Source organism: Bubalus bubalis, chromosome 16 (assembly GCF_019923935.1).
Source record: "Bubalus bubalis isolate 160015118507 breed Murrah chromosome 16, NDDB_SH_1, whole genome shotgun sequence".
Lineage (NCBI taxonomy): Eukaryota > Metazoa > Chordata > Mammalia > Artiodactyla > Bovidae > Bubalus > Bubalus bubalis.
Window position 1 is genome coordinate 38,470,880 of NC_059172.1, and position 13,379 is coordinate 38,484,258.

General features: G+C 47.2%; 1 protein-coding gene and 1 long non-coding RNA gene across 2 annotated transcripts; one reads left to right on the forward strand and one right to left on the reverse strand.

The window, feature by feature from the left end:
* The first annotated feature begins 2,748 nt into the window (after positions 1–2,748).
* On the forward strand, positions 2,749–8,187 carry CNGA4 (cyclic nucleotide gated channel subunit alpha 4). Its single transcript, XM_006042097.3, has 6 exons — positions 2,749–2,848; positions 2,980–3,081; positions 3,280–3,386; positions 3,692–4,337; positions 5,108–5,457; positions 7,141–8,187. The coding sequence occupies exons 1-6, from the start codon at positions 2,787–2,789 to the stop codon at positions 7,599–7,601; spliced, it is 1,728 nt and encodes a 575-aa protein (XP_006042159.1). The 5' UTR covers positions 2,749–2,786; the 3' UTR covers positions 7,602–8,187.
* Positions 8,188–9,301: 1,114 nt separating this feature from the next.
* LOC102397761 lies at positions 9,302–12,269 on the reverse strand. Its single transcript, XR_326142.2, has 2 exons — positions 12,209–12,269; positions 9,302–10,206 (listed from the first exon to the last, which is right to left on the reverse strand). It is a non-coding gene; the product is annotated as an uncharacterized LOC102397761 (long non-coding RNA).
* Between the last annotated feature and the right edge of the window lie 1,110 nt (positions 12,270–13,379).

Sequence of the window (13,379 nt, forward strand, 5' to 3'; positions counted from 1 at the left end):
GAGTGGGGTGCCATTGCCTTCTCCAAATACAAGCACAGGAAAAACTAAATGATAGGATTAAGAGTCAGGTTAGTGATCACCCTTGGAGAAGCGCTGCCTAGAAAAGGGCGGAGTGGGGCTCTTGATGTGAGTGCCTGTTACATGACTGTGTTCACTCTGTGGAATTCATCAAGCTGTGTACTTAGGAAATATGTACTTTTCTATATGTATGGTCTAGTTACTATGCACTGAGTGCATGATAAGTCACTTTAGTCATGTCTGACTCTTTGCAACACTATGGACTGTAGCCCGCCAGGCTCCTCTGTCCATGGGATTCTACAGGCAAGAACACTGGAGTGGGTTGCCATGCCCTCCTTCAGGGGATCTTCCTGACCCAGGGATCAAACCCTTGTCTCCTGGGACTCCTGCACTGCAGGTGGATTCTTTGACACTGAGCCACCAGGAAAGTCCTCTGGTTACTATGCTATATAACAAATCATCCCAAACTTAGTAGGGTAAAACACTGGTCATTTCATTATGCTCACAGATTCTGGGAATTTGAATAAGACAGGGCAAGAATGGCTTATCTCTGTTCCCTGATGTCTGGGACCTCATCTGGAAAATTCAAACACCTGGGGGTGACTTGAAGCTGGTGACTAAAATCATCTGGAGGCTTCTTCACTCACATGTCTGATGCCTGAGACAACTGGGATAACTTGAAGGCTGAGCTCAGCTGGAACTGTCAAAGTACAGGCACATGACTATTCCTGTGGCTTGAGCTTCTCACAACAAGGCAGCCAGGTTGTAAGAGGCAGCATCCTGAGAGAGCTTCTGGACAGTGAGTGTTCTAAGAAAAGCAGAAGGAAGCTGCTTGGCCTTTTATGATCTAGTCTCAGAAGCCACACAACATCACTCCTGCTTTACTCTATTGACTGAAACAGTCACAAGGAAGGAGTATCAGAGAATTTTTGAACATTTTTTAAAACTGTCACAATATTATACAGTTGTAATAGTAACAATACTGGTGCTAAGTATTTTGCCTGAAAGGCCAGTGATAGGGATCATAAGAAAAAGAGCGGATAGGGAAGATAATGAGCTCAGTTAAAAGACCAAATGGGCTACAGGTGACTGTGCAATATCTGAATGGGGACATCCTGTGAACACTTAGTGGTATAGATAGGTCTGTAGCTCAAAGAGAGTTATTGGGAGTCATTAGATGGGAAAGGAGATCCTGTGGGTGACCCAGATTGACCACAGAGAGTTGGGAGGAAAGAAAGAGAGTCCATCAGAGTCCAGGAAAACCTCACCAAAACAGGAGGGATAGGCAGAGGGGCTTATGAAAGAGACTAAGAAGAAATAAACAGAAAACCAAGAAATTATGGTATCAATACAAGTCATGGGAAAAGCAGTTTTCAAGAAAATAAAATATACTGTTGTAGACCGTAGATGTTTCTTCCAAGACACTCTCTGAAAACACAAATCTAGCCATATCACTTAACTGTGCAAAACATTTCATGAATTCTCCATTGCTTTAGATAAGCTATTAGCTTTATAACATGGCTGACAAAGCTCTCCCTGAGCTGTCGTCTGTCAACCATTCAGCCTCATCTTTCACCACTAGGCTCTCAGATTTGCTACAAAAACCAATTGACATTCCCCTAGTCACCTATGCTTTTTGAAATCTCTGTGCCTTTCTGTGCTCTTTGCTCTTTGCCTGTAGCACTCTTCACTCTTCCATCTCTACACTTAACTAACTCCTATTCATCCTACAGAACCTAGTCTCAATTGGGATCTTTCCTGTGCACTGTAATAACTCTCTGTGTACCCACCTAATTGAGTACTCATCAGACTAATATATAATTGCCTATCTACCTGCCGCTTCCCCCTACTAGGCTTCGAGTTTATGGAGGACAAAGAATGTGTTTCATTCATCTTTCATCCCCAATACTTTGCATAATTTTGATGTGGCACATAGCAGGTGTTTTGATTATGACTTTTTGAGAACGATGATATTAGTGAAAGGGACATCAAGTTGAGGGAGAATTTTTAGGATTTTTTTAAATAATTTTCTGGGATGGGAGGTTTAAGCCTGTTCACAGAAAGGGAAAACTGAAAGAGGTTAAGGATTTAGAAAACACAGGAACTAACTGGTGAGATCAGGCACAAGAGGTAACAGGAGGGGGATGAGGACCAAAATGCCACAGGATGGCCCCCATCACACTCATGCAGCAGGAAGGACGTAGACGAGGGTGCAAGTAATGGAACCAGAGCTCACATTGATATGAAAGGCATTCTCTGTCCCCGGAGACTAGTTCAGCACCTGATACCTGACGCACCTGACAGTACATAGATGTTGAAAGAATAAAAAATGAGGTTCAAGCTGGGAATTTGCACAAGGTAAAGCAGAATGAATTCCTAAACCTACACAGGCAACCAAGTCTCCCCACTAGAAAGCCCTTATGTAGTTCAGCTTTGAGGAAGGTGGAGGGAGACAAGGTTTAGCCTTACCTCTGAGGCATACACCCCCACCATCTCCAAGGACCTCATTAGAGATGTTTAGTTGGGTAGGTGTAAACCCGGGCCCTAGGAGACAGGGTGGAGCGCTGGAGCCACACGGGTTCCACCACTTCGGTAGCGGCTGGCTCTGGTGGCGTTGCTAAGAGCTTCAGAAGCCAAAGAGGGAGGAATTGCAGCTGGAGACCAAGGGCAGCTTCTTCTGGAAAGGCAGGCCCTAGCCCCCACTTCCTGAAACCACCTGCAGGCAGAGGCCCTGGATATCTCATCCCCAGGCAGCAGGCCACAGAACCATGAGCCAGGACAGCAAAGTGAAGACGACAGAGTCCAGCCCTCCTGTCCTGACCAAGGCCAGGTGAGAAATTCTGGTCCCCTCTGTCTATCTGTCTGCCTCACCAGATGGAGCCTGATCCCTCCTTGCTGCACTGGGTGGCAAGGGCAACAGCGAACCATGGATAAATGAAACCCGACTTCTTTTGCTCACAGGAAGTCTCTGCCAGTCCTGGACCCATCTGGGGATTACTACTACTGGTGGCTGAACACAATGGTCTTCCCAGTAATGTATAACCTCATCATCGTGGTGTGCAGGTTTGCCGCTATGGGAAGGGCCCTAAGCAGAGACCAGGGATAAAGAGTGAGGCCCAGGAAGAGGGCGGGCCCTTGCTCAGGGCTGGTGTGGGGGCAGCGCCAATGCAAGGGCCCAGGTTTAGTGCTCAGCGGCTTGGGAACAATACCTCACACACAGAAGGATCCCTTAAGCCAATCCCTTCTGTCCCTACCACGTAGAGCCTGCTTCCCCGACTTGCAGCATGGTTATCTGGTGGCCTGGTTAGTGCTGGACTACACGAGTGACCTGTTCTACCTCCTGGACATCGTGGTGCGCTTCCACACTGGTCAGTGAGTCTCAGGACTGACCTTCCTTCCACGTTCCCTTCCTAAGGAGAGCCTCTTAGTAACAAGAAAGCGACCCCCTCCCTCATAGCACTGTCACATGTCTCTGTGTTTACAATACCCCAGTGCTCACCCCAGAAACCCTGGAGCAGGGTTAGGCCCAACCCCATCCTGTCCCTGTAACTGTCTCCCTGTGCTGCCCTGGCCTACCCACCCTCAACCTCATTACTGTACCCGGAAGCAGGAAGGTGCCCCGACTCCGCCCCATACCTAACCCCACCCACGACTGAGCCCCGTTCCCCACCAGGATTCTTGGAACAGGGCATCCTGGTGGTGGACAAAGGTAGGATCTCGAGTCGCTACGTTCGCACCTGGAGCTTCTTCTTGGATCTGGTTTCCCTGTTGCCCACGGATGTTGCCTACGTGAGTCTGGGTCCACACACACCCACGCTGAGGCTAAACCGCTTTCTGCGAGTGCCCCGCCTCTTTGAGGCCTTTGACCGCATGGAGACCCGCACAGCTTACCCGAACGCCTTCCGCATCGCCAAGCTGATGCTTTACATTTTTGTGGTCATCCATTGGAACAGCTGCCTCTACTTTGCCCTGTCCCGGTACCTGGGCTTCGGGCGTGACGTCTGGGTGTACCCCGACCCCGCACAGCCAGGCTTTGAGCAGCTGCGGCGCCAGTACCTCTACAGCTTTTACTTCTCCACGCTAATCCTGACCACCGTGGGCGACACGCCGCTGCCAGCCCAGGAGGAGGAGTACCTCTTCATGGTGGGCGACTTCCTGCTGGCAGTCATGGGTTTCGCCACCATCATGGGTAGCATGAGCTCTGTCATCTACAACATGAACACAGCAGATGCAGCCTTCTACCCAGACCACGCGCTGGTGAAGAAGTACATGAAGCTGCATCATGTCAACCGCAGGCTGGAGCGGAGAGTCATTGACTGGTGAGGATGCTGGGGTTCTAGACCAGGACAGGAAGAGGTGTGTAGGATAGACTCTGAGGAAGGTAGCTGGGTTCTTACTGCCTGGTGGGTCAGGCAGGGCACTTAGGATGTGGTATTCATTGGAGGGTTCACTGGGTGGAACTTGGAAAAGGATGCCCTCCATTAACTGGGTATGGACTTAAGGAAAGGGTTTGGGTAAGAGATTGACAGGGAGATGAACTCATACACAAGGAAAGCTAACCCAGAACCCAGGGAATAGGAACTGCCACCACCTGGTAGGACTCAGAAGGTCCTGGAAGGTGTAAGAGGTAAGAGCAATACTCCTCAGGGGATGACCAACAACAAGATGGTTGACTATGTCATGGAGTCCATACTGTAGGGTGAACAAGGGGAAGTGTCACCAAGTTAGGGACATAGAACAGAAGACCTCTAAAGAAGATGGGGCTTGGTGACTGAAGTAGATATTTTTAGTGGAATGGTACAAGACATCATGGAATGGTGGGTGGGTAAAGCCTGACGGGGATTAAGGCTCTGTCCACTGTGTAAAGGCTTCCAGGCCCTGGATGGGAGAGAAGAGGTCAAAATATGTCTGTGACTAGGAGATAGTGGACTAAAGATATTTATCAACCAACTGTCAAGTATTAGTATGACCCTTGTGAGAGCTCAGTGTGGTTGGGTTCTTGGCTGAAGCTGAGCTGAGAACCCTGATGGAAAATGTAGAGGGAGGCACGTAAGGGGCTGGTGAGGACTGCTACTACCATTCCCCCCAGGTACCAGCACCTGCAGATCAACAAGAAGATGACCAATGAGGTAGCCATCTTACAGCACTTGCCTGAGCGGTTGCGGGCAGAAGTGGCTGTGTCTGTGCACCTGCCTACCCTGAGCCGGGTACAGATCTTCCAAAACTGTGAGGCCAGCCTGCTGGAGGAGCTGGTGCTGAAGCTGCAGCCCCAGACCTACTCGCCGGGTGAATATGTCTGCCGCAAAGGGGACATTGGCCGAGAGATGTACATCATCCGAGAGGGTCAGCTGGCCGTGGTGGCCGACGATGGTGTCACCCAGTATGCTGTGCTTGGTGCAGGGCTCTACTTTGGGGAGATCAGCATCATCAACATCAAAGGTGGGCACCTCAGCATTTGTTCTGGAGACCGGGCTACGGGAGGGGAAGGGGGACAGCAGAACCCTGTGCTGAGACCAGATGGCACTTCAGGGCCCACAGATTAAGGACAGCTGGCCCTTGCCTGAGTCACTAGAGGGCTCAATAGAGAGGCAGGACACAGAGGGTCTCTTCCCTGAGAAGAGGCTGAGTCAACGTCCATGAGAAGGTTGGGTCCTTGGAAGAGAGAGCAGACTTGCTCTGTGAGTATTCACCCAAAGCACCAACAAATCAGTGAAAAGTGCCGAGATAATAGCAATTAGTAATAATAATGGCTAATACTCTCATGTGTACCAATTCATTTAATTCTCACAGCAGTTCTATAAAGTAGGTACTATTATTCACAATTTAAAGGCAAGGAAATTGGAGCACAGAGAGTTTGGGGAACTTGTCCAAGGTGACATGGGTGATAAGTATACACACTTGAAGTCAATATGAGAAAGAGCTTTCTCATAGCCAAATGGAAAGGAAGGTAGAAGGAATGAACTCCTGTTTACTCCATCAACTCCAGTCCAGGCTAGGTGCTGTACACCGGCTCATTTATTCTTCTTATTAGCCTGTGAAGGAGGACAGCACAGGTAAAGACACCAAGGCCACAGGAGATGGGAAAAACTTAAAAGGGGTAAGCACGCTGTCACTGACTAAGACTAGAATGTGCTCTCAGCCTGGGGATCCCACTCTCTAGTTGTCTTAAAGGTCTCACACTTGTCAGCCAAGGACCCCCTCAAGCCCTGTATCTGGTATGCAGTTGGCCTATCTACCTGACTTTGGACAAGTCACTTCCCTCTTTTAGGCCTCATTTTCCTCACCTACCCAAGAGGGGTGATATTCAAAACCCATAGAGTTATTTGTAAGAATTAAATGAGCTGTATGGGTGAGCCACCCAGTGCGGGGCCTGGCACGTGGCAAGAGTTCAACAAATGGTGGCTCCCTTGCCCTTTCTAAGGTCCTTCTAGCTCCGAGACTTCGCAGCATTCAGAACCTATCTTCCCACCAGCCACCCACCATTAGCTTTCTAAAATGCAAATGATACCATACAGTTCCCCTGCTAAAAATAGTTCAGTAGTTTCTGTCCTTTAGCTAAGGTCTAGACTCCTTGCCAGGGCTGTGGGCCTTGACCTGGCTCTCTCCATCTCTCCCCGGCTCCTCACACGCTGCACTCTGGTCTCTCTGCCCTGCCTGCTGTACTCCGTAACCACCCAACTCTTTCCTACCTCCTTCCCTCTGCTCCTGCTCCTCCCTCTGCCTAGTTGCCCTCCCTCCTCCCCTAGTTACCTCCCACTCAGTCTAGGCATCAGTTCCTCCAGGCTTCCCTGAATTCTCTGCCTTAAAGCTTGTCTGGGGCTCTTTGCCTGTCTTCCCACAGTACCAGATGCTTGTCTACACTGCATTGACTGTGCTGTTAGGTAACTATTCCATCAAATGTCTATTTCCTCTAGACTGAACTCTTGGAGGCAGGTCACTGATACCCACTCAGCACACGGCCTAGTCTCCACCCAGTACATTACAGAATGAAAGAATTAATGAGACAGAAAGAGAGGCTCAGAAGCACACATGTGGAGGTGGGGGTCCGGGTTCAGACGGGAAATACCCCCTCACACCCACCCTGACTAACTGTCCTCCCACCTGTCTGCTCCTCGGCCACAGGGAACATGTCTGGGAATCGCCGCACAGCCAACATCAAGAGTCTAGGTTATTCGGACCTGTTCTGCCTGAGCAAGGAGGACCTGCGGGAAGTGCTGAGCGAGTACCCGCAGGCCCAGGCTGTTATGGAGGAAAAGGGCCGTGAGATCCTGCTCAAAATGAACAAGTTGGATGTAAACGCGGAGGCAGCCGAGATCGCCCTACAAGAGGCCACGGAGGCCCGGCTGCGAGGCCTAGACCAGCAACTTGATGATCTGCAAACCAAGTTCGCTCGACTCCTGGCTGAGCTGGAGTCCAGTGCACTCAAGATCGCCTATCGCATCGAGCGGCTGGAGTGGCAGACCCGGGAGTGGCCAATGCCTGAGGAACTCATGGAGGCTGATGACGAGGGCGAACCTGGGGAGGGAACGTCCAAAGATGGAGAGGGCAGAGCTGGCCAGGAGGGACCTCCAGGCCTAGAGTGACCCCATGTCTATCCCCAGGACTCCCACCACCAAGTGAATCCAGACTTGTAGGGAAATCTGCCTGCAGAAACTCTGCCATCCTGTGCTGGGTTACAGAGATGGGCGTGAACTGGGTCTGTAGATGTACCACCTAGAGATGCAGGAGTGTAGCATACATTCAACCTCTGCTCACCAGAACTATACACACACACATGCATGCACACACACACACATGCACACATACCTATTTGCACATATGCACACTGACCAGGAGACTGTGAAATCCATATTAAATGCTCTGGAGTTCCCCTTCTCAGAGCACACATCTTTCTCACCTACATAAGTCTTATACCAACACCATATAAGTACATTCAGTCACACACCTCATAAACACACGTATACTGAGAGTAACACATCAATACACACAGATGTCCTCCATGGATCTGCACACACTTGTGAACACACAAAAGCATATCTATAGCCCTCTTGTTCCAAGGTATCTTTTAAATGCTCCTCCACATGGGAGGTTCACAAGTGTACCCTGCAAACAGCACTTCAATAAAGTATTTGCTTCCTCACTAAGCATTTATGGGGTTGATGAAAAAAACCAAAGCCAATGTGAGCCAGCCAGGATAAATTCTGTCTGAATTCTGGGTTACAGGGGCAAGGGGCACAGGCTGTGTAGTAGCTGGCTTCAAAGAGATGAGAGGACTGATGAATGAAGAATCATTGTGCCACAGTATAGCAAGCTTATGTATCACACTGCTGTAAGTATGCACATGTTTTCATAGACACATTCACATATACACCCTGACCATTGCATCTCACAGCAGGTTTTGTATCCTCAACCTCATGAGCTCTGAGGGGTTCGATCTTACTTAGTAAGCCAGAGTAAATATCTGCTCCTTTTTCCTTCCTTCAGTTCAGCCCTGGAACCTAGGACCAGATATACCTTACCCTCAGAACTGACCCTCAGAACTGAGCTCTTCCAAGAGGAGAATAGTTTCCAGGACTGTAAACCTGGCCCTATCCTACCATGATGGTTCTCAGAGCTGGCCTTGGTCCTGGCAGAAATCCAGTCCTCCTTCTCTGTACAGCATTCCAAGACATAGGGTGGAGAATGGAGGCTCAGTGGAGCAGAGTATCATGATTGGGGACAACTGGAGATGAGTGTTTGGGGAGTTCTGGAGAAACTTTGACATACTTAGAAGAAGGTCTGCAGGTTTGGGGCAGAAGAGGTGTTATGGGGTCTGTGGAGCAGAGTCAAATGTCATCTCTGAATCATATTCACCCTTGCCATAATTTTAGCTCCTCCAGGGCCTGGCGAGTCTTTGGGTGTGAGCTGTGCCAGGCAGTACTTTAAAATGTGCTTGGAATTTAATTTACCAACATTTAGCTGATAAATTTATATTACATTGACTGAGTGATAACATACTCAGAGATCAATGCCACTGAAAGAAGATTTATTACTTACAGTCCCCAACAGGAAGTGAGCACACTATGGCATACAGGAGCACATGAGGAAGCACCAGGGTTGCTCAGGAGGCAGAAAGGAGCAAGAAGAAAATATGGGTACAAAGTTTTTATTTCATAGTGGTAGCAAGTTTTTAGGTGAGAACGTCTCCTGTTAGGTGGGAAGCAAAACCCAATTTTGGGTTTTGTGGTTGAAAGGTTCATAATATGACTTTTAAGCACCCACAAAAGTCAGACCACAGGGGAAATGTAAACAACATTGGTCTTTAATTTTCTCATGATTTCAAGATGCTGAATCATCAGTTACAGAATATCAAGAATGATTATTATAAATGGTACACGAATGTAGGGTAGGGTCTCCAGGGCTCTGAGGGCAGGATATGCTGATGTGTTGTCATGGAGACAGTCCCAGAGTTGTTGGTGTCCTCTACGACGACCAACTTTTTGGTTACGATACAGGTGACACAGAGGGACTCAGACACGAAGGACTTGAAACAAAACTTCTTCAAATAGGCACAGAAACTGAGACTGAGGCTGGAGCCGAGGTGTCAGGAGAAATTATGAGGGTTACTGCACTTTCAATCACTTCAAAATCTGTGGTTATTTTGTGATATCCTCCTCACCAATTATGAGAACCATAGGGCTGGCATGGGGTCTCTTGATTATTGCTGGGTCCTCAGAGCTAAAACTATGCCAGGTTTTAGGTACCTAAATATTTATTTGGCAAACAGAGATGAGAGTTGAAGCAGGCAAAGATCCAATTTTGGAGGAAGATGTGTCAGTTTCTCAAGAGGTTTTCCTACCATCTCTGCCCTCCAGTCATGCTGAGCTAGAATGGGTAATGAAGGCCACTTTGGTGGTCTCTGATGGATTCAGGGTGCTAAAAATAAGCTTTTCATTTATAATGTACACACTTGTCCCAAGAGAAGGCTCTCCTAGAACAGGTGGCTTCTGCCACCTGGCAGAATTCTGAGCACAAGGAGGGTGATAACTGGCCATCTTGCCTATCCTAGAAGCAGGAGCAAAATTCTGGAGTCAGCTGTGCATCTTGGCATCTCCGCTTTTCCAGGATGGGAAGATGGTGGAGCAACCATACCACAAGACATCTTGAATAACCATGTTGAGGTCCTCTAGTTGCAGACTGACACCCCTCCTGTGTGGGAAAAAGCATTTTGACAATTAGGGAACAAGTTGGATAGAGTTGAGCCAGGATGGGCAGCAGGGAACACAATTTTAAGTTCCTGGAATCACAACAAAAAAACATCAACAAAAACAATCTTTTAGTCCAAAGAGTGTAATTTACTGTATGTCAATTGCTAGGCTAAGCATTTATCTATGTGGCAGGAAACTTCACAGAGGTATTCATTTCGGTTTTGTTCATTTTATCCCTCCTCTCATCGTAAAAAAGTACCTAAAGTTTTGTATCCCCTAGACTTAAAGCTTTTCAAATTGCAGTGTCAAAACAGAAATGTTCAGAAACTCTCTGCCCTAGCTTTTGTTTATAAAAACAGGGCTCCCAGGAGGGAGGAGACATATGTACACTTATGACTGATTCATGTTGATGTTTGGCAGAAACCAACAAAATTCTGTAAAGCAATCATTCTTCAATTAAAAATAAATAAATTTAAAAATAACAAAACAGAACAATTATAACAATATACTATAATAAAAAAAGAAAAAAAACAAGGCTCCAAGGTTTTCACAAAAAATTCACCTAAGGGTGAATTGTGCCCAGCTGTCTGTGAGGGCTTAGAGTTGAAAAAGCAGAAGTGTCTGTACTTCTGAGGAAGGAGATTCTCTAAGACTAAGGAAGGAAATGGAATTCTTGAACATTATATTAGTTTCCTTTTATTGAAGTAACATATTGCCACAAATATAATAGCTTAAGACAGTATTCATTAATTATCTCCCAATTCTGAGTCAGAAATCTGAGCATAGTGTGGCTCAACTGGGTCCTCTGGCTCAACTGGGCCTCCCAAAACCAAAACCAAGTTGTCAGTTGGGCTGGGCTGTTATCTGAAGTCTCTGGGAAGAGTCTGCTTCCAAGAGCATTCAGGTTGTTCGAAGAATTCAGTGTCTTTTGTTCGTGGAACTGAGATCTTTATTTCCTTGACACTTGGCCCCTTTATCTTCAGGCCACTAGAGGCATGTTAAGTCTTTCTCATTCTCCAAATCTCTTACTCCTGCTTCTAAGACTGAGAGAGACCTCTGCTTTTTAGGTTCATATTATTAGATTAGGCTCACCCAGATAAGCCAAAATAATCTCCATATTTTAATTAAGGTCAGCAGGTTATTGACCTTAATTATATCTGTAAAGTCCCTTTTCGCCATAATCACAGAAATAACACCAGAGGGCAAAGATAATGGGAGCCAAAATTCTACCTATCACAGGGCTACTGGGAAGGAAAGCAGCCTGGACCACACTTTCAGCCTAGGCTTAGAAGGAACCCTAAGGATCTAATCTTTGGAAACTGCAGGAAGATCACTTTGCCCCAGGACATACTGGAATCTCAAAGCAGCATCCACTAGAGGGAGCTCAGGCTTGAGTGAATGAGGTGCAGACCTGCATTACCAACATGGTCCGACTGCCACAGAGCCCCCTGGTCTCCAGATACTCTGTCCAACATAAAATCCACAGATATTTTTATAAGACCCTAAATGTGGAGGACGAGAGAATGGAAAGAAAGTAACAAAACACAGGGAGATTAAATCTTTCAGTAAGATAGGTGGTTAAACGTTTAGATGACAATTGTCTAATTTAGAGAATTAAGGAAAAATCCAATTTTTTATACACAGTTATGACACTAGTGGTAAGGAATCCACTGCCAATGCAGGAGACTTGGGAGACACGAGTTTGATCCCTGGGTGGGGAAGATCCCTTGGAGGAGGAAATGGCAATGGACTCCAGTATTCTTGCCAGAAGAATCTCATGGACAGAGGAGCCTGGCAGGTTACAGTCCATAGGGTCATAAAGAGTCAAACATGACTGAGCACAAATGCAGTCATTTTTAACTGCTATATGTAAATTATATCATTTGGTTCTTATAGCAATATTAGGAAACTTACATTGCTTTATGTTAATTTTTCTAAATAGGAAACTGAAGCCCACAGAGCAGCTAAAAAAATTACATAGGATTTTGTAAAGTTGAACTTACCCAGTGACTCAGCAGTAAAGAATCTGCCTGTAATGCAGGAGAATTGCAGGAGATACAAGTTCGATCTTGGGATCAAGAAGATTCCCTAGAGAAGGAAATGGCAACCCACTCTAGTATTCTTGCCTGGGAAATCCCATGGATGGAGGAGCATGGCAGGCTACAGTCCATGGGTCACAAAAAGTCAGACACAACTTAGTGACTAAGCAACAGCAACAAAATTGTAAAGCTGTTTATGCCAGGTCCTGGGCTAAGTGCATTGTCTCAGCTAATCTTTATAACTATAAGAAACATGCTATTATTTCCCCATTTTGAAATGAGGAAACAAAGGCTCTGGGAGATTAGGTAATTTGTCCAGTAACACAGGGCTCCTAAGTCACATGGAATGAAACCTAGGTTTGTCTGTTTCTTCTAGGGAGTTAAGAAATGAAACTGCCTCAGCTTGAGGCCAAGGCCAGGCAAGCTCCTTCTTTTCTTGAGAATGACTGTTGCAGGCTATAACGGTGGTAACCAGGTAGTAACCAGGGGAGAAGGAGCTAGTCATGGTGCAGAGCGGCGCCTGTGAATCACCAGCAAGCCAGTGTGCTGAAGTGTGATCTCAAGGCTACATAACTAGACAAGGGACCACCCACTGTTCTGGAGAAGAGCTGTTAGTTCCAGCTCTCTGCCCTCATGCATGCATGAGGGAGGAGTTCCGGAGTCACGACCAGATTCCTTCAGGGGTTTCAAAACTGGGCCCTTCTGCTGATAGCTCAGCTGCTTCTGGCTTAGCTCTTCCCACCCCACCTCCATCCCCACCTCTGTAGGACCCATTTCCCTCGCTGGGTCACTAACCTCAGAACACCTTGGCCTGGCTAAGATTTGAGATGTACATTCCTCCTCAGTGCTCCCAATTAGCCATTTCCCCACAGGAGTTTCTTCAGCCCACCCTGCTTCACCTTTTTCTTGCTGAGAGTTTGACTGCTAATGGCAAAGACAGATGGAAATAAAGTAGCCAGCTTGGGAGGAAATCAGATTCACAGGGAGTCTGGCCATCCAATCCAGGGAAGATCTGAATTTTCTTTCACTAGGAGCCAGGAGCAGGAGGAACAGGTGGGTGGATCCCAGCTTGCGGGTGAAGCTAGGGTTTGGCTTGAGGCTTGGATCAGAGGTAGATGATCAAGCTGGGTTGAAA

Bases quoted from the DNA above. Each gene is read 5' to 3' on its own strand.
- CNGA4 (XM_006042097.3), top strand. From the start codon at position 2,787: ATGAGCCAGGACAGCAAAGTGAAGACGACAGAGTCCAGCCCTCCTGTC. The intron at 2,849-2,979 runs GTGAGAAATTCT...TTTTGCTCACAG, and splicing joins CCTGTCCTGACCAAGGCCAG to GAAGTCTCTGCCAGTCCTGG. The intron at 3,387-3,691 runs GTCAGTGAGTCT...GTTCCCCACCAG, and splicing joins CGTGGTGCGCTTCCACACTG to GATTCTTGGAACAGGGCATC.